Source organism: Paraphaeosphaeria sporulosa, assembly GCF_001642045.1.
Source record: "Paraphaeosphaeria sporulosa strain AP3s5-JAC2a unplaced genomic scaffold CC84scaffold_27, whole genome shotgun sequence".
NCBI classification, from domain to species: Eukaryota; Fungi; Ascomycota; class Dothideomycetes; order Pleosporales; family Didymosphaeriaceae; genus Paraphaeosphaeria; species Paraphaeosphaeria sporulosa.
The window spans coordinates 1-21,829 of record NW_017253386.1 but is presented as its reverse complement, the minus strand read 5'-3'; the positions used below and the strand labels follow the sequence as shown (position 1 = coordinate 21,829).

The window sequence follows — 21,829 nt, the reverse complement described above, 5'->3', positions numbered from 1 at the left end:
AGATATCTAATCTATGCCTTTAGATCTAGTCGCTAGAGCTTGCTCTTACTACGCTAGGTATTATTAGTTATGATAAATGCTTTGCTTCTATACGCTTTAAGATACCCTAGGGCTGGTTTCTTTGGTTGAGATATAATCCCATTAATGAGAGAGACTATAGTAAAGAACTTCTCGTATGGTGTACGCCATTAGTTCTTATAGTTTGGAGTGTGATTATGTAGATACACCATAGCTCATGTGATTTCTAGCTAAAGGTCTCATGGTAGGTTGGCGTTAAGGCGCATCGTGTGGGCTTTCTCCTTAATTACACCCCCTAAGCGCTCGGCTCCTCTATTCTAGGCCTATGTATTGGGTGCTAAGGGCTCAATTTTAATGCCTTTGCTTATATACTAGCGTTTAACGTCTACGCGAAAGGACTGCCAGTAGCTCTCTCTTAATTACACGACTAAGCACTATAAAGTTTATCTTACTCTATCCTTTAAAGTCTTTAGTAAAGGTGGTAATAAACTATTTACCTAGTAGGCTTGTCGCACGAAGCTCTACTAGTAAGTAGGCAGCGTACGATATAAGCTAGGACTTATTAGGGTTACTAGATAGATTAAGGTAATTAACCTAGTACTCCTACCTAACATCCTTCTTAAGTGTAGCCTTTATAATGCCTATAGCCATAGTAATCTCATTATACTATTATCCTTCCCTTATTTCTCCTCGCTCCTAAGGAAACTCCCCTAGAGCCATATTTATTATTTTGCGTGATTATACAATAGGTTCTTAGGTATACGTATCGTTTTGCGGTTTATACGATAAGTTTTTAGTTTAAAAATATACTTATAATCTCTTTCCTTCCTATGCGAAGTCTAAATAAAAACTAAACCACCCTCCTAGTGCTACTATAGTCTTGTTTTTATTATTATATAATTAGAAAATCGATCTCCTTATCCTTCGTAATTTCTAGAAGAGACAAGGTAACAATATAGAGCCTAGTTAGGTTATAGGTAGCTCTATCTTTAGCCTTACTAGTTTATAGTTGACCTAAATTAACCACTAATTAGTGTTGGTTGGTCCTAGCTATAATAAAGTATCTAAAGGTAAAGTGCACTTTCGTATAAGGGGGTAAGAAATAAAGTTAGGTATTTCATTATGTTTATCTTGTATGAAGGATGCCAGAGTGGCATATTTTAATCCCCTAAGTCTTAGTATCCCTTGCTACCACCGGCGGCTGGCTAGTGTACCAGTCAGCCGCTGTGGTGTTATATAAAGGTACGGTACACTGGCCTAGCTAGATAAACCATATGGTATTGTATAAAGGGTATAGATAATTATTATAATTACCATATAGGTTATTTAGTTACGGCGTAGCCATAATAATTTAGTAGATCTTCTATACCTTTATAGAGGAGTATAAACTTTAACCACTCTTACTTTTAAAAAAATAAAAGCTACTACTAAAGATATAATTATCCTCCTTAAGACGCTATAGTAGTGTGCTAATAATATACCCTACTAGCCTAGTATATATATCTCCTTCTATGGCATCCTCCTCCTAGCTACTATTAGAAGCTTTAGGTAGGCGACGATAATAAATATTAAGTATAGGGACGTTACCCTAGCTATAGTATAGGACCCTAATAACTAGTCTAATATAAAGCTAGTTATCACCCCTATAATTAGGAAGAATAAGCTAAACTTAGCTTTATACGTCTCTAGAGTACTCATATAAGTATAACTATACTACTTCTCCTCTTATATTCTTTACTCTACTCCTTACTACTATAATCACTTACCCTTTTTAAATTATATAGAATATCCTTCTCTATAATACTTATCTTATATAGCTCTATCTATCTTACTAGTATTATTACTATATAAGTAATTAAGGATAATATTTTTAAAGTAGGGTATAAGTTTATTAAGGTACTACTCTCCTATCCTTTACTTAAAAGTGTAGACTTCCTACTACTAGACTAGAAGGAGGATATACTTAATCGCCCTATTTTTAATCTCTCTAATAGTATTTTCTATAATCTATAGTATAGGATATGCCTTATTAGTAGGTTATGCGAGGATCTATAGTTCTATATAATATGGGTTGGTGCTGGCGGAAGGCTTAATGGTAAGTAAACCCTATAAAACTTATATAACGTAAGATAAGTGATTTCGCTACAGACCCCTAAAACCTTATAAGCGTTCTCACTAATACGCTACGCAATTATATCCTCTCTAACACTACCTAGATCTCCTAGGGAAGTTACCAGACGAAACGGGTCCGCGAGGATCTCATGAAGCTAGCCTTTGGGCCCATAGCTAGGCGCAACGACAACCTCTCCCAGAGCCTCCATAGCATGTCCCTAAGCCGGGACGTAGGCGCTCCTGTGGCCGTGGGTGCAGAGGACTTGGGGTTCAAGAAGCGTCACGACATGCTGGGCCTTCGCGTCGATCTCGAGAAAGCACGACAGAGGGGCAAAAAAGAGATCCGTTTGATCAAAGCGCAGATTAAGAATCTCATTAAGACCCTATCCCATCTGAAACTGCAAGAGAAGATGGTAGCGTATTTCGAACATGTAGATAGCCTGAGGGCTTAAGAATTATCCACCGCGGCTTCCTCGGGGGAAATGCGTAGCAGCGGCGCGCCATCCGCCGTTGCACAGTTCCTACAAAGCTGTGCTCGGGAGCCTGAAGAAGGCTGTTCGGTGGAGCAACGCGCAAAGCACTACATGGAGCTTTTGGTTAATTACCCATACGCTGCAGCCTCTTGATGTATCCATGTTCAAGCCTCTATCAACAGCGTATTCAAATGAGCTCATCTCATTTATCAACACCAGCCAGGGGCTTATTGCTATGACTATGAGGGACTCTATCGACTTTTCCAGAGGGCCTGGATCGATACGATGAGGCCTCAATTGATCCTCAGTGCCTTTGAAGCTACTGGTATATGGCCACTCAATCCACAGAGGATCCTTGATCGATTCCATCAATCAACACCATCTTGTCGAGATACACCTAATAGTGATACCTCAGCCCTCAGCGCGTCTGATTGGCGTAAAATCAATCAACTCCTAAAGGCTGTTGTTGGTGTAGGAGGTGATAGTCAGGCCAAGAAGCTGAGTCAAACAGTACACCATATTACTATCCAAAAACAGCTCCTAGATGAGGAGAACAAGCACCTACGAGAAGCCTTGCTCACTAAGAAACGCCGCTCTAAGAAAGGTAGGCCTTTACCCCTTGATCAGAGCTATGGTGGAGCAATATTCTGGTCTCCTAGCAAAGTACAGAGGGCACGTGATCTTGAACACCAACTCGATCAGGTGGAGAAGCAGAAGGAGCGTCAACAAGCTGATCAGATAGAGGCCCGTAGGGCTAATCAACTACTTAATGCTCGATTAGCTGAGGAGAGACGTGTTGCTCGAGTAGCTGATAGAGAGGCGCGTAGGCGCCAGAGGGCTGATGCGGCTATACAGAGACGCCTGATCAACAGGCCCGCAGGGCCCAACAACAACACCAACGATCGATCAAGATAGCTCGATCAGCTCCTAAGATGCCCTCTACACCTCTTAAGCATATTATTAGACGTACAAAGGCACCCAGTGGAGCTGTAGAGGTAGTAGAGGCTGCATTACCAGCATCAACACCGTCAACCCGCAGAGGTTGCCAGATCAGAACACCAAGTAGATATCGATAAGCTGAGTAGATAGGATAAATCTATAGCCCTGATTGCCCTCAACCCCAAGAGATCTCGTGATAATAGCACGTTTTGGTGTATCTACAGTATAAAGTTGCTGGCCGATCAAGCTTGTTGGTGCGGCATGAGCTGAGGTGCGGCACAAGCTGCCAAGAGTCGGTATGCGCCAATGACTGATAGAACACGTTAACTAGAACAGATATTAGTAAGACGTTTATCTACTAAGTACTATGGGTGCAATTAAATAGTAATAATAAAGTCTTATAATATAATCTATGTAACGGGCTACGCCCAGTTATGTGAGCTTCGGCATGCTAATCCGAGCTTCGGAGACATGTATGTGAAGTTCGGGGTCAGAGGTATAACTTCGACCCCTCGTGATTTCATAAGTTTTCTCTCTGGCATCTTTGGCTCTTCGAGCACCTCGTCCCTTACAATCTAGATAGTAACTTGTAAACTCAGTTTCCACTACCACTTCTCATAAGTCAACGGGAACGAATCCTTCGAGTCCGGTATAGTAAGCTCATGGACTGGTACATCAACACTTATGTACTTAGTGTCCTTTGCCGGTTGGACGCCTAAATTCGGTAGTTAGTGAACATTGAACAATGACATCGTGAGGTATACGACGAGGGTATTGCTCGTACCGTAAACAGGTTGACCACCAAAATACCCAATAGGCACAGGTGCACTTCTCTTGTTGCTATCGGGACTTCTGCTGTACGTGCTGCCCATAAAGTCAATACGGCAAGTGAAGAAGACATTCCGCCACGTGGCAGTCCCTGCTTGGCCAGATGGGTTTGCAAACCTCCAAGTCTGAGCTTGTGTTACGCCATCCCAACACCAGCCATTGTAGTCCCGGAGAAATCGAAATCGAGCCTGACCTCGAAGGCTGACTGCGCACATGATCCAGGCGGCATTGTTGACCGCAGTGACCGCAGCACCATCTCCGTTGATCGTGCCAGCCGCAAACGCATTGCCAGGAAAGGAAAACGGTCCATTGAGCCTGTTGTTTACCAGAAATAACGTGAAGTTACGTCTGTGGTACCAGCTGAGGCTTCGGTCGTTCTTTTCGGTATCCGAGACCCCCTCCAGCTTTACGGGCTGGTCATTGGCATACCTGGACAGTCTCTGCCGACCCGGATCGCCTCCCTTAGTCATACCACCTTTACGAAGCCATTCGCCGCTATTCCAGGGATACCAGGCGCCAGCACTGGCGTCAGAATTTGGGTTACCAGCATTGTTGAAGTACTCGGTATTTGTTTCGATGTGATTCATTAGATCATTGCAGTTGCCCTGAAGGTTCTGAGCAGGAACCGAAGCACAGGTAGCCGTGGCTCCAAGGGGATTTCCAGGATTGATGCCATTATAGCCGGCACCTCCTTCCTCAGTCTAGAAGCGCTGGGTTAGTCTTATGATCAATGTCGATTTTGATTTTTGAACTCACAGTTGCAAATGGAAACTGCAATGGTAGAACACAAGATTAGTCTATATAAATCGATTCATCTTGACCGGAGTATACGCACCTCGTCACACGAGCCTAGGTTCCCAGCGAGGAGCCAGTTTCCGCCCAGTGCCGCTTTCCAGCGAGCATTAGCCCCGTTGGCCCCAGGACATGGACTTCGTGATGCCGCACAGACTTCACGGTTCCTTTTCGGCCGATTTTTTGGTTCGTAGCTCAAAGGGTACTGATTGGTGATGATTCCATGGTTGGTGAGATATCTGATGTGCAGAGCACCGCTTATCAGCCAAAGTTCCCACCCATCTTCTGATCAAGTCAAATAGCATACCTTCTAATGGAAGTACATATCCCTGGGACAGTAACGGTGCCAGCAGGACCCGTTATAGTAGTATCCGCGAAGTTGCCGATGCAATTGTCTGTAGCTAGTTAGAAGGTAACACGAAGAGAGAAGGAAGACACTGACAGTAGAGCCTGGGAACTTTTGCAGGACAATCACGATTCTGGCGTCTTTCGAGCTCTTTGGTTGTGGGTAACCAGCTGCGTGGGCGGAAAGGATCTAGGCCTCTTGCATCAAATCCGTTGGAATCACAAGCAGTACTGCCAGTCGTACACTTGAAGTCTCCAAGCATAAACTCATCCTCTTCGCCATTCTTGGCACGAGGATGGAAATGTTTCGCCAGATGTGCGTGAGCATGCGACCGCTTGGTGATGTTTAGAGGTACTGCGAGAACACCCGTAGATGAGTTAGAGCTATTTCTGAACAGAGAAAAGGGCTCCAGCAAGGGAGATTTGTACTGGGGAGCCGAAACGTAAGCTTTTCCGAAGACAGGATTGGTGAGTGGCTCCTTGGGTAGCCAAGAAGGACCACTGTCAAGAGCGCGAACCTTCGAAGTTCCTTCGGGTGAAGACTTTACCACGTATTCGTAAATGGGTATTGTTTGCCAGTCTACGACGACGAATTCCTCGGACTTCCATGCGCCGTATAAGTATAACTGGGCATCAGCATCAAGTACAATTCGCCACCAAAGTTCGACTTTGTAACGATACTCCCAATTGCTTGTCAGGCCAGTGGTTTCGGCTGTGACGTGCGCTTCGAAGTAGAGTGTCGTGTTCATGTAAACTGCGACTTGAGCTAGAACCAGTGGCTCCTTTCGGATTCCTATGTCTCCACCAACCCTGATCCCGCAGTTGATTCGTGGTGTGACACGGAGTTGTAGACCAATAGTAGCTTGCACTCCCGCCTCAAAAATGGGTTGCAAGCCAGCATCTTTAGAGAATTGAACCTTGTTACTGGCCTTTTCGCGAGTTTTATCGTCGTTGGGCATATACATCTCGATTGGATCCATGGTGTATTTGGCTCCAACCTTGAGGTTTCCAGCTACGGTAATCTTGCCGTAGATCTGCCCCAGAAGATCAAGAGACGGTCCAACAGTCGCAATGCCTTTGATCGAAAGACCGGGGTATGTGATGGTGCTTATAAGCTTCTTCACTTCACTCTCATACTCCAGTTGTGCATTTCCTCGGATCTCGACGGTAGAGGAGATACTTGGCTGTGCACCCAAGAAAACGTACGTGTCGATGATGTTGGGTGGGACTACAGTACCGGAGAAGTAATAGGCATATCGAGTACCCATCTGGAGTCTCACATCGGCAGTGATATCTAGCCCAGCAGTAATTGTTACACCAGAAGGGTTGGCGCACTGAAGCCGGCCACTATAGATGTTAAAGACTTTACTCAGACCCATTGGAAGATTTCCGGCACCCTCTTTAGTGATGGTGGTCAGCTTTTCGAGCCAAGCGGTGAATTTGCCCCACCAACGACGCCCTAGATGTGCTTCACGCTTGCTTCTTGGGAACGTCGCGGGTAGAACGCCACGCCTGCGGAAATCTGCACTTCCACGAGCGGCGATGTCAAACTCATCGTGATCTGTCGCATAGGAAGAGCTCTTTGCTTTGTCTACCCGTGCTCTCCACGAGTTGTAGTCCATTGTGGATTCGAATGGATCATCTGAACGCTTGTGTTTGGTGCTGCCAGGCTCATCGGTCACATCATCCCAGTAGCCCTGTAAGTTCGTATAGTCGACACGCATGTTGACGGGGCCATCGTCTCGCCTGATGAGATTGAAGTTGTAATCAATTTTGACTCGGTAAATACCATTCCGGGGAACGCCGTCAAATGCTCGCTTTCTGATGGCCCATCCAGGGAGGTCTTTTGGTGTGTATTCAGGCTCCATCGAGACGATTCTTGCCCATGGACCATCGCCGACATGGTGAGGAAGCTTGATGATAGTGTCGATGGCCCCTTTGTAGAAGACCTCGTTGCAATGTGGTGAATTATGTGGATAGTTGCAATAGACGAGGAAATCTTCCTCGGCGTGGTCGAATGTGGCATCGAGCTGGGTCTGGTTGGTCGTGACAAAAGACCGCGGAACGACATGTACAGGCTCGTCGTCCGTCACGACAGTAAACTGCTTAGAAAACTGCTTTGCGATGGATCCAGGAGGACCATCAAGCATAACAAAACCGTATGGATCGTCTCCAGGGTCATCCTCTAGATTGTTAGGATGAGTGTCTGCGTGATTGTTTCCAAAGTTGTTTGCCCATTCCCAAGTCACATCATCATCTTTGTCTGCATAAGCTTTGGCCCATAGATAAGCAGGGTTTACCGGCCAATCTTTCGTGAACCGTGATGGTGGAGCACAACACAAGCCAAAAGGCATATTAGGATTGTCTTCTCCCAATGCGCAACTCGTGAAGTCTGGGTCTGATGCAGCAAGTTCGTGAGCCGGTTCGGTATAGCCTGCTTCGGTTATGCGTACCGAACCTTTGTAGCACATTCTGTTTTTGCATACGCCTAACTTGTCGCAATAGTCGGCCGGTTTATTGGGATAGTTTGGACAAGACCACAAGTGGCCGTCCCCCTTTCCTTTGAAGTATTCGGGATCGTTCGACCACTTACAGTCTTCGAGAGCGTCATTCTTCGGGCAGCAGTAGGATCTGTATTCATTAGTCGATGTCCATCGTGATGAGACAGAGTCATAGTTTGATAGAGGGGCATACCTGAACCATTCGTGTGTGGTAGGACCTTGGTTCCCTCCATTACCCTCACCCCTTTGCATCTTGCAGTTCTCACCGTCATCTGTATCAAACCGCTTTGCGACTTGCACCTCGTCGTCTTTGCAATTACCGTTTTCTGACGAGGACCACTCGCAGTCTGTCCATTTACACTTCCGTAGGACTTCTGTTGAGTCGCAGCATAATCTCCGTTGTCCTGAACCGCATTCGCCATTCCCCCATTGATCAGTGGAATAGTCCCTATTCAGCTCGAACTGGGATGCACCGCATTCACCACTGCATCCAAATACACTGCGCTCTGGTGCGCCAATCCATTCGCAATTCTTAGGCATGGCTTTCGTTGGACAGCAAATACGATTATACTGGCCTTTTTCGCAGGAGAGTGCAAACGTTACATCTTGATCCATGGATAAAAGACTGTGGCCCACCTCTATAGCTGAGTATCCGGCGACACACGTGCTGTTCCCTTCCTCTTTCTTTCCGTCGGTGCACCCGGAGGCCACATAGCAATTTTGACCGGTGAAGGCCGATAGATCGAAGGCAAGCTTGTCTCTTTCCTCTGGATTGAGTGAAGTGTCACGTTTGCCGGCCTTGACCGCTTCTTCTCCGAAGAGACCTACAAGCGCGTCATTGTTGGCCGTGTCGAGACCAAGCTCCCAGATCATGAGTCCTTTTAGGCAGCGCGAAAACATGTACTTCTTTTTGCGCTCGAAAGACTCCGCATCGTCGTATGATATCCATTGATTGGAACCGTAAACCATGTATTTGACCGAAGACGCCTCGTCGTAGTGTACTGTAGCGCTAAGTTCTCCCTGCTTAGACAGAACCTCTGAGCATCGATACATCAGTAAAAAAGTAGAGCGGCGTTATGCTTGACTTGCCATTGTAGGAAAGAATTCCAGGTTCATTGGTGCAATCTCCCGCAAAGCCCGGACCATCAAAAGTGCAGCTCGGTGGCGTGGAGCAGCTTACATCCGTCATGGTGAAACCGCGACCATAGAACCCGTATCCCATCACCACCTTATCTGGACTGATGTGATTGCGCCACAGAAGATCGAGCCCGTCCTCAATCTCAGTGATATTAGTATGACCTTTGAGATAAGGCCCAGTCCAAATGTTACCCTGATCCCAAAGACCGTGGATATCGTAAGTCATGACATTGAACCAATCCACGTGTTCCTCAAGCCGCTTGATGTCGAATCCTTTTAGATACCAATAACTGGCGGGCAGTGTAAGTGTTAGCTGCCATCCTGGGTCGTAAGTGTCGAAGGCCTCTCTGATCTCAGAGGCGAGTAACACAAGATTGGAAGAATCTAGTGGGGTGCCGCCGCGGTCGTCAGCCACAGGATATTCCCAATCCAAATCAACACCGTCAAGTGCGTACTTCTGAATGTACCTGATGAGTGACTCTATGAACTTCCGACGGTTCGGAACTGTGGATGCCATGTCCGAGAAACGTGTTTGCGTGGGTGGGTCGTTGAATACCCATCCTCCGATTGCAACATTGACCCGGAGCCCAGGGTATATGTTTTTCAAACGAGAGACGCGTCCCACAATAGCACCGACCTCATCAGTAATCTCGTGATCAGCTGTGATGAACTCAAAAGCTACGTTGACGTGTGTCAACACACCAGCGGGAATGTTTTCAGGCTCCATAGAATCACACGATCGGCCAGCGCTCCATGCCCCGTAGTAGGCGGTGCGAACTTCGGCGGACATTGCATCAGTGCTCTCGCTACATGTTTTGCGGCTGCGTACTATCAGCATGCTATGTATTCCTAGTAATGAAGGACTTACTCGACTGTACCACACTGAGACTTGTCCTCGTTCTGGCATTCGGGGGTGCAGTGCTCGCCATCAAAACCGCAAAAACCATGTTTACTATTACTGCTCAGCGCCTCTCATATCTCATCAGTCGGATTTACAAACCTGCAGCACACGTTCAAAGGACAATCGAAGTTATCTGGCAGAGCGTATTTACCACATTCTGCAGTTGCGTTGCAAGTTCCCTGGCACCCAATTTTACAAAACTCATCTCCGAAACCACATTTTCCACTAGAGCTACAGCACCCTGATTTACAAGGCTCGAGAGCATTGCACGGGGCGGCTTGTTGTGCCGACGTCAACTGAACAACGATTATCAGCACGGTGAGGATCACCAATGGGACAGCGGAATCAGTCCATCTTTGGGTTGATATCCTCATCCTGCGGAAGAGAAAACAGGTCTTCGTGAATTTCGACGGTAAAGAAACCAAAGGAGTGGAATTGTGTTGTAGTGGTAGTGGGGGAAAAAAACAAAGTGAGCAAGCAAGTATCCCCAAGATCGGATGCGTTGTAATCCAATTTACCTTGCGATCAACAGAATACTGTCAGAAAGCCAAGCTCGTGAGATCGCGCCTCGTCACTACAGCACCATGTCAAATACCTGAACGCCAAATGCAGAGTATTGCGCAACGCATCCTCCCGCTAGTCAGGATATGAATGCCGGTACTCACTACGGCACCCACATCAACCCGAAGCGAAAGTAAGACAAAGCAAACGGATCGTATTCGCTTCCGCTACTCGACTAAGCACTTTTGTCAACTCGTAGAGTTTGATGTAACATGACCTTGGAACGCTTAGTATTACGAGGATACGCACGAGACGTCTAGATAGGCAGCTGAGATGTTCTCGCCAAGCTAAAAAGTAAGCAAGTGGGGTCCAAATAGCTACGCGACAACCGTGCCGCACTATAGCTATAATTGAGGTCGATCATCAGCAGATTTTTCGAGAGCTATTCAGCGCACACGTTGCAGATCGTTGAGGCGACACGGAAATTGGCCAACGTAGGATTACGCCCAAGTAATAACAAGCGGTCCGGTCATCCGATGAAGTCACAAATAGGCCAGGCCCTGAAAGTGAATGGATTCAGAGAAAAGCGCCTAAGCAATAACAAGCAATACAACTCTATTAACGAGGCATATTCTTGATCATGCAAGCATGACTCTGCAGCCAAATTCCACCAGATTCATTGGGCTTTTTAGGTCACATCAAGTCTCACAGAAATTTCGCGTTCACGCGGCGCCGCGGAGGCCTTGAAGATTTCCGCCGCAAGCGATCTTGTACTCCGCCATGCTTCAGCCCTATATTGTCGTCCCAAGCGAATGTGTCGTCCTGTCAGGGCTGCCACCACGCGTCGGTGAGGTGCACGAGCAAGATTCTGCGCTCATGCTACATGTCAGATCAACACACTAAAGCATTGTGACACTGGCTTATGTTCTTGTCAGCCAGAATTTGACCGGAAGAGCTTCTATGTACCTTTGCAGCGTCGGGTTCCTGCATCCCAGCCAGTCACCAGGATATAGGCGGTCTAGCCCTGCACCTCTTAGGGGCTGCAATGCCAAGTACCCGAACAATCCACTGGACCTGCATATGCTTATGTAGCGTGCCGAGACGGACTGCTGCACCATGTATGTTGATCTCAAAATAGCAGGAAACGTTTGAAACGACTCATTGCACACCTTTTTCGACCCTGCTTAATCATTCTGTAGTTTGGTCTGTCGTGCTTCTTCTAACACGATTCCACTCTGGCAAGCTCTCACCAGAATACCCCCGATGCCTTCCGTTGTTGATTTGTCTAGTGCAAAGCTCACTGGAGATGTACGCAACAAATCGCAGCAGAAGCTGGTGTATACTCTCCGTGCTCTTCACGATTGGGAGTTTAACAAACTTTGTTACTGCGATAAAACTTTATCCAAGTCCCGCATCATTACCATCGCAAGTCCCCGCAGGATGCAGGGCGGCATTGTCAACCGACATCACTTGTGGTCCTCGATTCATCCTGGCATCTGACCTCGTACGTGAGATTCCGTTCAATAACACCTTTCTTGGGGATTACTGTAGTTCTGCATGTTCTACCTCATTTAATTCATTTACAACAAACATCAACACTCGATGCGGCAACACTGTCTACGACTTCGGATACAACAACAACAAGACGGGTAATGATCTAATCGCGCCTCTGAAGTGGGCCCGCGACATGGCATGTCTTACTGGCACATCGTCAATCGATTACTGTCTCCCAAAGATACACAATCACAGTGTTGGATACTGCGACGACTGCACTCTTAAATATTTTGCGGGTATGTTGAGCAATGCAGCTGGAGCTAGGGTGATCAGCGAGAAGGGATTCTCGTCGATTGCCTCTTCGTGCAACGTTTCGCCTACGAAGTATCCACATTCGACTATCACAATACAAAAGCCACCGCCTGCGTAGGTGAACTCCAGTCATATGCTGGTCATTGTATCTAACAGGAGTAACAGCACCACTAGCGGACCAAATATAGCTTGCTGGGGTGGACAGCAGTATACAGTTGCACAAGGTGACACCTGCGAGTCAATCGCAAAATCAAACAGCCTCGCTCTAGATCGATTCTTGTATCAAAACAGCATCGATTTCGGCTGCAAGACGCTCAATGTTGGCAATAGTGTGTGTATCAGAGATGCTTGCAAGACATACACGGTATGACAACCTCCTATTCATAATGATGCTGCCGCTGATATGAGACTATGGACAGATCCAAGCCAATCAAACTTGCAAGGCTATAGCTAGTCGGCTTGGATTTACGAGGACCGAATTGGTTCAATGGAACCCAATCTTGGAGTCTAATTGTGATAAGCTGGATGTATTGAAAGGACGCACCGTCTGTATAACGTAAGCTGCGACCGGAAGAGATATTCACAACTAAATACTAACATATTCATTCAGTCCACCAGGAACTAAGAGCTACAGTTTCACACCAACAGCGACATGGAACGATACGTGGACCTGGCCAGATGGTTCTTGGGTTACTGGTCCAACTGCAGGTGTGCCTCTCGCAAACAGAACCACAACATTAAGCGGCGAGTTTTCGATGACAACCGAAACATTGTCATTGGTGGAAAGTCCCATAGCATCGTTAGCCGATTACTTCAAGTACTGCCCGCTTACAGATCAGATATGGGATGATGGATTCGACTGGGAAGGATTGAGCACAGGGTGCACAAACCTGTTGAACAAGTATTGCAATCCAGTTTTGACGGGCACGCCACTACCTAGTACTTCGTTCCCTCCGAACTGTTTCCCTCCTTATCCTACGGATTAGTTATTGGGATGCAGAACTTTCGTTGTTACTGTAGATGTAGCTAAGTTTTTATCTTCGAGAACACATCTTACCATACATCCACCAAAACTTCCCAACTAGTAATCATCGTATGGCACTACAACGCCTTTCTCGCGGTATTGTGCGTCTACTTCAGCCATTTCCATAATTCTGCTAAGGCCAATTCCTAATCCATTCAACAGGCCCTCAAAAGCCTGCACATTTGAAGGCGCCATCCAATTCCACCACACCAGCTTCCCGTGTCTATCTAGCCAGAGTACCTTGAGCAATTGTCTCTGCAAAGCCTCCTTGTCCAATAGAAAATGCACACACTTCATTTTGAGGTCAGCATCATACAGTGGCTGCAAGTCAACTTCTTCTGGTGGCTCGTATTCCACTTCGTAGTCCACAACGTCCGGATCTGCGTAATACATCTCCACATCTGGAATGTGCGGCATGCGCAAAAAAACTTTGGACCAGTCATCACCCACGTCGTAGAGGGTCTGGTTGTCAATCAAGAAATTTGCGTTGGGAGCAACCATAAACCTTGTCATATCGGCGAACACCGAGGTGAGATTTGGCTCGTAACAAGTCCTGATCCACAAACAATGAGGCACGGTCAGAGCTCGGTTGCGCTCTTCTGTCGTTTGATGCGGCATTAGAACACGATGGATTTGGTCCGGTGTTGGCATCCGAGCATCGTCCGAGGTAACATTGCTCAGCTTCAATGCAGTGACATGATAGGCCTAGATCGTGGGGTTCAGCTAATCTGCTCAATCTTGCAGGAATTGAAATCGTACTCGTCTACTTGTATAATCCATGCCAAGCCATTGTATAGCAATCTCATTCCATTGTTTCTGATCCTGTTCGACCGGGATTGTATATTCCCATGAGTCCTGTGTCTATTGGTTAGGCCGGCTTACTTCCGCAGATTAAGGGGTGAAAGTACTAAGACGAATTGATCGAAAGGCAGTTTGCCATATGCTGCTTCGGGGGCGAGGCTAGAGTCAGCCGCCGGCACATCTGGATCCGGGGCAGATGCCATCCTGAGAAAGATATTTGTGAAGGAGGAGGCGAGGTTGCATGCAGGTGAGGAGATGACGCCAAGAGGGCGCTTAGTAGGCGAGCAACGAAGGTTTTCCAAGCATGTGATGCAACGACTAGGGTAGTCTAGATCAATTTGGGGATGGCGCGCGCTAACTTGTTACACACGGGCCAGTCTTACAGATACTCCAGTGGTACACCTGCTCAGGCTAACATGGCTATTGTTAGTCATCTGCATCTCCAGTACTTATTTTAACAAGTACGATATCACGAAATTCAGCTCGTCGATAGATTATCCCATTATGAAGGTCACATCGTCAGTAGTCTTTTGGCTTTTAGCCAGTGCCGCTGCCCTTAGTGTCAAGAAGCGCCAGGACGGTCCAGTAGATCCTAACACTGATCCTGACTGTGATTGGTACGATACTCCTAAGAGCGAATCGGACAGCTGCGAATTTCTTGAAGGGTTCTGGGGAGTGTCGCATGCTGAATTTGTCGCATGGGTATGTAGAATTCACTCATTTCCTGCTTTGATAGATCTGATGCAATGTAGAATCCCTCCATCAAGGACGACTGCAGTGGCCTTACGATCGGCCACTCGTACTGCGTCGAAGTCGCACGCAAGCCTACCACGACAAGCTCGAGCTCAGTGACGCCAAGTCCCACAAACACGCCGAAGCCGTCTCCAGTCCAAGATGGTGTTATAGATACTTGTACAACATGGTATTTTGCTATTGTGAACGATGACTGCAAGAAGATTGCACGAAAGTTCGGTACCTTTTCAGTGGCCGTTTTTATCAAATGGGTTCGATCAATCGTCCTTCAAATCGAGTTGTACACTAAGTCCCGATATAGAATCCTGCTGTTGGCTCAGACTGCAAGTCCCTGTGGACTGAAACCTACTATTGTGTCGGTATTCCTGGGACACCTACAGCTCCAATTTCTTGTAAGCTGCCCCCGTCCATATATGCTATTTGAGCCGCCTTTTCTGACCCTGCTCTGCTCTACTTTCAGCTAGCACAGTGCAACCCTCATCCACCAACGTCGGAACGTCTAAGCCATCCCCCACTCAGGATGGCTTGATTGAATCGTGTCAAACGTTCTATTTCGCCGGCAAGTCATCCTCAACGACTATATTGGTCTTTGGGTGGATATGCTAACTAATGGAGCAGCCAAGGATGAAACATGTGCAACCATCCTGAAGAAGTATGGAACGTTTAGTGTGAAGGAATTTATTACGTGGAATCCAGCTGTAGGCGAAGACTGCCGTGCTTTGTGGGCGGAGACCTAGTGAGCACAGTTGCACATCTTGAACTAAACATGGCCTGACCACAGCAGTTACTGTGTTGGAATACCTGGAACGCCAACTGCCCCTCCTCCGACCAGCACGTTGTCTCCACCTTCCACACCAGGGAATGGTATATCTACACCACTACCAACACAGCCGTCGATGGTGTCTAACTGCGACGCATTCTACTTCGTTCCGAAGAACGAAGGTCAGTATTGGCCAATTATCTCTGTCTCTTTGAAACTGACTCGTGCTAGGGTGCCAGGCTGTCGCGGATAAAAATGGAATCACTCTCGCACAATTTTTGCAGTGGAACCCCCAAGCAGGGTCCAACTGTGCTGGCCTATGGGCAGAGGCCTATGCGTGCGTCAGTATTATTGGTCATACACCTAGCAAATCGTCAAGCACCATTAAGACTAGCGCAACTCCAACGCCTACTGGATGCACTATGGCACATCCAGAACCTACGCAACCTGACAGTTTATGTAAGTGTAAGCAATGGTACCTTCCAGCAAAAAATGAGTATTGTGCCGATATTGAGAAGAAGTTCGGGATATCTGCGACGCAATTCAGGGTTACTTGGAACCCAAGTATTGGCACGAGTTGCGGAGGTATGTGGGCAGGAACATACGTTTGTGTAAAAGCTTAGTGATGTAAACTCTCTATATCACTATATTAAGTGGGTTCTGCTCTAGAGTATCCTCTTTCGCAAGGTTAGAGTACCATTAAGGGAAGGTAGTTAATATAACTCAATCTCAATAGCGAAGGCGCTGTAGCCGGCACCTAGATGCTCTATTATCTTCTTGTATTTAATTTCGAAGTATCATAAATAATAATTTTATTTAGCCTTCAAATCGTTCTAATAATGAAAGTCTATTTTTGCAGTAAATAAAGAGTCTATAGACTCCTTATTCAGCCAGTTATATAATATATATAATGAGCTCGCCTAGAGCCTTAATCGCCGCACCCACCGCCTAAACTAAAAGCCAGCCTAGAACAAGAGGCCAGCCTCTAGACCAGAACTAATGGATATTAATCGCCTATAATTATTAGCAATAAATATACCTCGCCTATTACCATTACCTACCTTATTAGCTTCTTCTAGCCAGATCCGCTAGTAAGAGAAGTATGACTAGTATTTCTACTATAGAGCTAGCGACCACTAGATTAATATCTATCCTATTAAGCCACTATCTCCTAATTCGTCTTAATCTTATTCCTAGCCTTAGTGATCCCATACGAAGTTAACTACTTATAGTAGCCACCTTAATGCTATATAAGTAGCTGCAGCCCACTCCTAGATAGGGGGTACTATTACGGTACCTCTAGTTCTATAACACCTTAGCTACGCCATTACTAAGCACCTATATCCATACCTTATCTTCCCCCTTATCTTCTACCTACTTAATGTATAGCTTACTCCTTACCTATCCTCTTATATTATATCTAAGTATATACGTAGTAGTATATTAATTAAGCTTTATTAAAGTTCTAATTCTATGAGTTATAGCCTCTCATAATAGTTAATTACTAAGGTAGAGCTACTAGCTCTATTACTAGCTAGATTATAGATGGAAGAGTGGGCTTAATTTTTTAGAGGGGTGTTATATAAGATAGATACTATACCTATACTCTATTATAAGAGTAATGAGCAAGATATCTAAGGCCTAGGTAGGCTAGATTAATATACTATATTCGGTATCTACGTGTAGGTATAAGACGTTAAATAAGGAGAAAAGGTCCTCTCCCCCCTATATAGCGTAGATCTATCTTCTCGCTTCGTTATACGCCCTTATAAAGGGTGGCTAGTGCCATACTTTAACTAATTAGCTAGTAGATGGGCCACCCATCTAATAATCTATTAACTGGCTACCAGCACGCGATATCTCTAAGATATACTACTACTAGTAGTATATCTATACTTATTAGGTAGCCTCTAAGGTTACTATAATATTAGGTCCTTCCCTAACCCTAACCCTAACCCAAAGGAAGCTCCAGGCGCCTGGTGGCCATGCCGATCCTAGCCTAACTACCAGCGAGTTCGCCTTCATTCTAAAAGGGCGAGCCGCGTTCACGCCAAGCTTGGATGAACAGGGCAGCGTAGCATAAAGAGGATTGGTTTCCTAGCACCTACACTTTCTCCAGGAGGGTGCAGGCGGTAAGGTAGGGCGTTTTAGTGGACGTGTAGAGGTCCTTATTATTAGAGATAGGCTGCTTAATAATCCAGGCGATGGTCGACTCATCCTATTGCGTAATGGAGGCGTAGGCAGCCTTCTCCTTGGTAGTGGCTCTATTATTAGGCGCTACGAGGCCAAGTGTGAGGCGTTCCCTCTCATATAAGAGAGCGAGTCGCTTACGGCATTCCCACTCATAACGGCGGTTATTATTGGAGACGACCATCCTATGCCTGGGTAGGTCTTCTGGTTGTTTGTCCGGCTTACTGGGCTTAGATGGCTGAGAGTGGATGGAAAGCGCCTCATTAGTATCCGTTCGAGCACGCCTGGGTGTAGAGACTATGGCTAAGGGAGAGGGTCGCTTCCTTAGTTACTATACACCAGCAGCGGCCTACTGCGAAGAGGTAGTTGGGGGCTTCTATATAGACGGCGGCGGCTCGCTCCCCTGCCCCTCCTCCTCCTCCTCCTCCTCCAGCGCGAGCGCTTTGGCCGCGCAGACTAGACGACCCCAGGCATTATTAGGCAGGGTGCCCTCAGGGAGAGTCTTGTACAGGAGCCAGATAGCGGAGACAACGGAGTGCGCAATAAAGACGGGCTTATAGATACTGCCCTCATTAGGGATGAGCCAGCCTACACTGTGTGGGTGGGTAGACGCGTCTTACTATGAGCCTAGAACCATGGCCTAGTGCCAGAACAGCTTTATATAGTCTCCATTTGGCGGCTTGTACGCGTGGTGAGCCATATATGCATTATAGGTGGTAGGGAAGCTCTAAGGACTACTATTAAACTTCTCTACGGCTTTATCTAGCACGGTCGACTAGTGCATTTTTAATATTAGCTCTTAATTATATAGTAGGAGTGGATACTTAGAGGATGACTACATATAAAGGATGTTTGCTATTTTCTAACGTGTTACCTAAGGCCAGGGGATGTTAGGGGCGTATAGATGCACCACTACGCCCTACTAACTATAGCCTATAGAGAGGAGACCATTAAGTAAGCCTCCATTAATTAAATATTAGAATGGATAGCTAGTATAAGTAAAGACGCGTCACGTTACGTTATAGTCCATTCTACCTCTATGGCATAATAGGTTTGGATAGGACCATATTAATACTATTCTATAGCGTCCAATAGAATCATTTATATAGTTATTTAAATACCTCCCTAAACTATAAATTATCATCTACCAGCTATATACTACCATAATACTACCGGCGTAGGTCATTACGCACCTTAAAGAGTACCACCCTAAAGTTATAGTTACTACGTATACGAGCCTAGTAGCGATTATATACGCACTACCTAACCTTACTTAGATGCCAGGTAATATGCATGTGCCAAAGCCCGCTTAGGAGCCTATCACCGGCCTAAAGGCCCCAGGAGATGGGTTGGCCTACTTGGTAGAGGGATGCTAGTATATCTATGTCTTACTATAGGGCATGTAGAAACACTATAAAGAGAAGTATAGCTGGGTAAATGACTAGAAGCATAGAGGGGACATGAGACTAGTAAGTAAGCATATAAGAAACTAGATATAGTAAGATGGTTAGCACTACTAGCGCTTATATAAGGCGGTTGGTTGGCCAGTATATATTATGGTTGAGATAAGCATTAAGGCCATAAACGTAGAGAATATCTGCTAGAGAGTTAAGGTGGATTAACAGCATTAGTAAAAAGAATAGGCGGTAGCTCTTATAGAGTAGAGGATTAAAAAGGGCATCTACTTATAGGCTAACCTATGGCTCATGCTTACGGATTAGGTACCATACCTATAAGGGGTCTTAAGGGCAGCGCTCCTATGCATAAGACAGCCACTAGATATAGTAAGTAGTAGGGAGGAGGGGGTAGGGGATAATACTAGCCTACGTAATACGTGTAAAGCTATAGAGCGTCTAATATAGAAGGCGTTTAATAGTAGCTGGCTAGAGGTTATAGGTTGACTTATCTTAGAGATTATTAAGCGGCGTAAGGCGGGTGTAGAGTCTAATAAGTGGCCCTTTTATACAAGACATCGCGTTAGTATAGTTAAGAAGTATAGCCAAAAGCTTATAAGCGTACTCTACTACCTTTGGCATATATATAACTAGGTTAAGCAACCACCTTACTAGCTTATAGGTAAGTAGGATGCGTCTCTATACTTATTAAGGTAGGTAGCGCGCTTAGAGGATATTACTAGGAAGGAAAGACTAGAAGTGTAGTGTCTACATCTCTAGATTACCCTACTTAACCATACCTTACCAGACGATAAGCACAAGAGCGCCCTACTAAGTAGAGTGGCTATCCTAGGCCTTAAGTTAGACTACTATAGTGGTAGGTGGGTACTAGTGTATAAGTTCTCACCTATACTCTCTACTCTAGTCACTATATTAAAGGCGCTTATAGTTTACCATGCCTACTATAAGCGAGATAAGGCGCTTTAAAATAATGCCAATATAGTGCCCACTACCTATAAGCTAGTTAGAGACATGGCTAAACGGTTTATAATACTATCTAACTTTAAGGGCACGCCTAGTCCTATAAACTAAATACTCTATTTATGTACACTTACTAGGACATAGGTAAAGTGGCGTAACACACCTGGCACTATATCTTAGGATAGGGACCGTCTTCTTATAGATAAGTAGAGTTTTATACTTACTAACCTCTAGTCTATAGTTAAGGGCCTATATGAGATGGTACGACTATAGCTACTAAAGGACGTGCTACTCTTAGACCTTAATAAGAGGGATAAGGTATGGCCTAGGAATATAGTACTTCTACCACTATCCTTAGATAAGCTTATTAACCAGCCCACTAAGCTTACTATAGGTTAGAGCTTCCTAAAGCATCCGGATAACAAGCTAGACAGATGGCAAGACTGGCTACTAGACTGGGTTATAGCCGAGCCTACGCTAAAGGAGAGGTTTATCCTTAGGATTAATAATACGTAGTAGCCGCCATATATCCTATAGTAAGACTATGCTATAGCTGTATACATAAAAGGGGTGTAAAGGTTTAAGGAAGGTCTCTTTACGCTAGTCCATCTCTCTACTAGTGGGCCTAGCCATGGTATAGAAATTATATTAATCTAGTATAAGAATAGCGTAGAGGGGATTAGGTATTAAGGGGTACTAATTAATAGTGGCATGGTCTCATTTATGACTATATACCATAAGGGCTACAGCTTTAGTAAGTGGGTTAAAACAATCTATTATTACGTCCCTAGGGAGGTAGGCAAGCTGGTAGTCTATTTCCTTAGGCTTAGCCAGCCGTTTATAGACGATCTTTAGATACTATATAACCACGTTACTTACCTAACTACTTTCCTCTAGGAGCCAGCGCTGGAGGAGTAGTAGGAAGACAATAGTAATAGTAGGGAGAGTGATAAAGGAGAAGAGTCTAGAGACCCTAGTAGGGAGAAGATGTCTATAAACCTAGATAGGTATTAGGGTATAGATCGCATTCGGTAGGTACTATATAAGTAGATGTTTTAATATATAAATGCTACACTTAGCACCTACTCCTAGTGGTATGCCTACCTAGCCATCCACTAAGAGCTGGCGAAAGACGGATAGGCACGTAACTAATTAGAAGGGCTATATGGGAACTAAGCGCCGGCGAAGCGTGATACGTAAGCGTTATAGTCTAGTTATAGCCTATAAATAGAGGAAGGTAACTATGGCCACTCTATGCTAGAGTCCCCCTTCTAAACCATGGCTAAGCGAGCGGAGTTCCGGCGTGTAAGTATAGACTAGCATTAGGTACTAGAGTTTATATCTACCTAGAAAGAGGGATGTATGCACCCCGGTATCCGTGTAGAGTTGGTAGCATAGTAGGAGAAGTAGGCACTATAGCGCTAGTCGTCACTCATAATAGTAGACCTTAGAGTAGCATTTAGGCGGCTCATAGGACGGTTAGGGTTAGGGTTAGGGTTAGGGTTAGGGTTAGGGTTAGGGTTAGGGTTAGGGTTAGGGTTAGGGTTAGGGTTAGGGTTAGGGTTAGGGTTAG

At 45.6% G+C, this 21,829-nt stretch overlaps 6 protein-coding genes across 6 annotated transcripts; 3 read left to right on the top strand and 3 right to left on the bottom strand.

Moving 5' to 3' along the window:
* Positions 1–2,110: 2,110 nt before the first annotated feature.
* CC84DRAFT_1182168 (uncharacterized protein) lies at positions 2,111–3,518 on the top strand (the record flags this gene model as incomplete). Its single annotated transcript, XM_018180610.1, has 3 exons — positions 2,111–2,113; positions 2,244–2,561; positions 2,871–3,518. 3 exons carry the CDS (start codon positions 2,111–2,113, stop codon positions 3,516–3,518), a joined length of 969 nt encoding a protein of 322 aa, XP_018028849.1.
* A 2,636-nt stretch (positions 3,519–6,154) lies between these two features.
* On the bottom strand, positions 6,155–10,099 carry CC84DRAFT_1075110 (uncharacterized protein; the record flags this gene model as incomplete). The annotated part of the gene is made up of 5 exons (XM_018173706.1): positions 6,155–6,975; positions 7,156–8,103; positions 8,245–9,009; positions 9,044–9,966; positions 10,014–10,099. Coding segments are annotated over 5 exons (3,543 nt in total), but the record flags the coding sequence as incomplete, so codon positions are not given.
* Positions 10,100–11,853: 1,754 nt separating this feature from the next.
* CC84DRAFT_1106241 (uncharacterized protein) lies at positions 11,854–13,339 on the top strand (the record flags this gene model as incomplete). Its single annotated transcript, XM_018175136.1, has 4 exons — positions 11,854–12,467; positions 12,612–12,717; positions 12,773–12,909; positions 12,964–13,339. 4 exons carry the CDS (start codon positions 11,854–11,856, stop codon positions 13,337–13,339), a joined length of 1,233 nt encoding a protein of 410 aa, XP_018028847.1.
* Positions 13,340–13,394: 55 nt separating this feature from the next.
* CC84DRAFT_1264921 (uncharacterized protein) lies at positions 13,395–14,403 on the bottom strand. Its single transcript, XM_018185352.1, has 3 exons — positions 14,286–14,403; positions 14,137–14,232; positions 13,395–14,082 (listed from the first exon to the last, which is right to left on the bottom strand). Exons 1-3 carry the CDS (start codon positions 14,379–14,381, stop codon positions 13,435–13,437), a joined length of 840 nt encoding a protein of 279 aa, XP_018028846.1. The 5' UTR covers positions 14,382–14,403; the 3' UTR covers positions 13,395–13,434.
* A 279-nt stretch (positions 14,404–14,682) lies between these two features.
* On the top strand, positions 14,683–16,314 carry CC84DRAFT_1238611 (uncharacterized protein; the record flags this gene model as incomplete). The annotated part of the gene is made up of 7 exons (XM_018183949.1): positions 14,683–14,880; positions 14,931–15,182; positions 15,233–15,323; positions 15,392–15,516; positions 15,555–15,667; positions 15,716–15,857; positions 16,081–16,314. The coding sequence occupies 7 exons, from the start codon at positions 14,683–14,685 to the stop codon at positions 16,312–16,314; spliced, it is 1,155 nt and encodes a 384-aa protein (XP_018028845.1).
* A 1,595-nt stretch (positions 16,315–17,909) lies between these two features.
* Positions 17,910–18,482, bottom strand: CC84DRAFT_1106246 (uncharacterized protein; the record flags this gene model as incomplete). The annotated part of the gene is made up of 2 exons (XM_018175137.1): positions 17,910–18,204; positions 18,268–18,482. Coding segments are annotated over 2 exons (510 nt in total), but the record flags the coding sequence as incomplete, so codon positions are not given.
* Between the last annotated feature and the right edge of the window lie 3,347 nt (positions 18,483–21,829).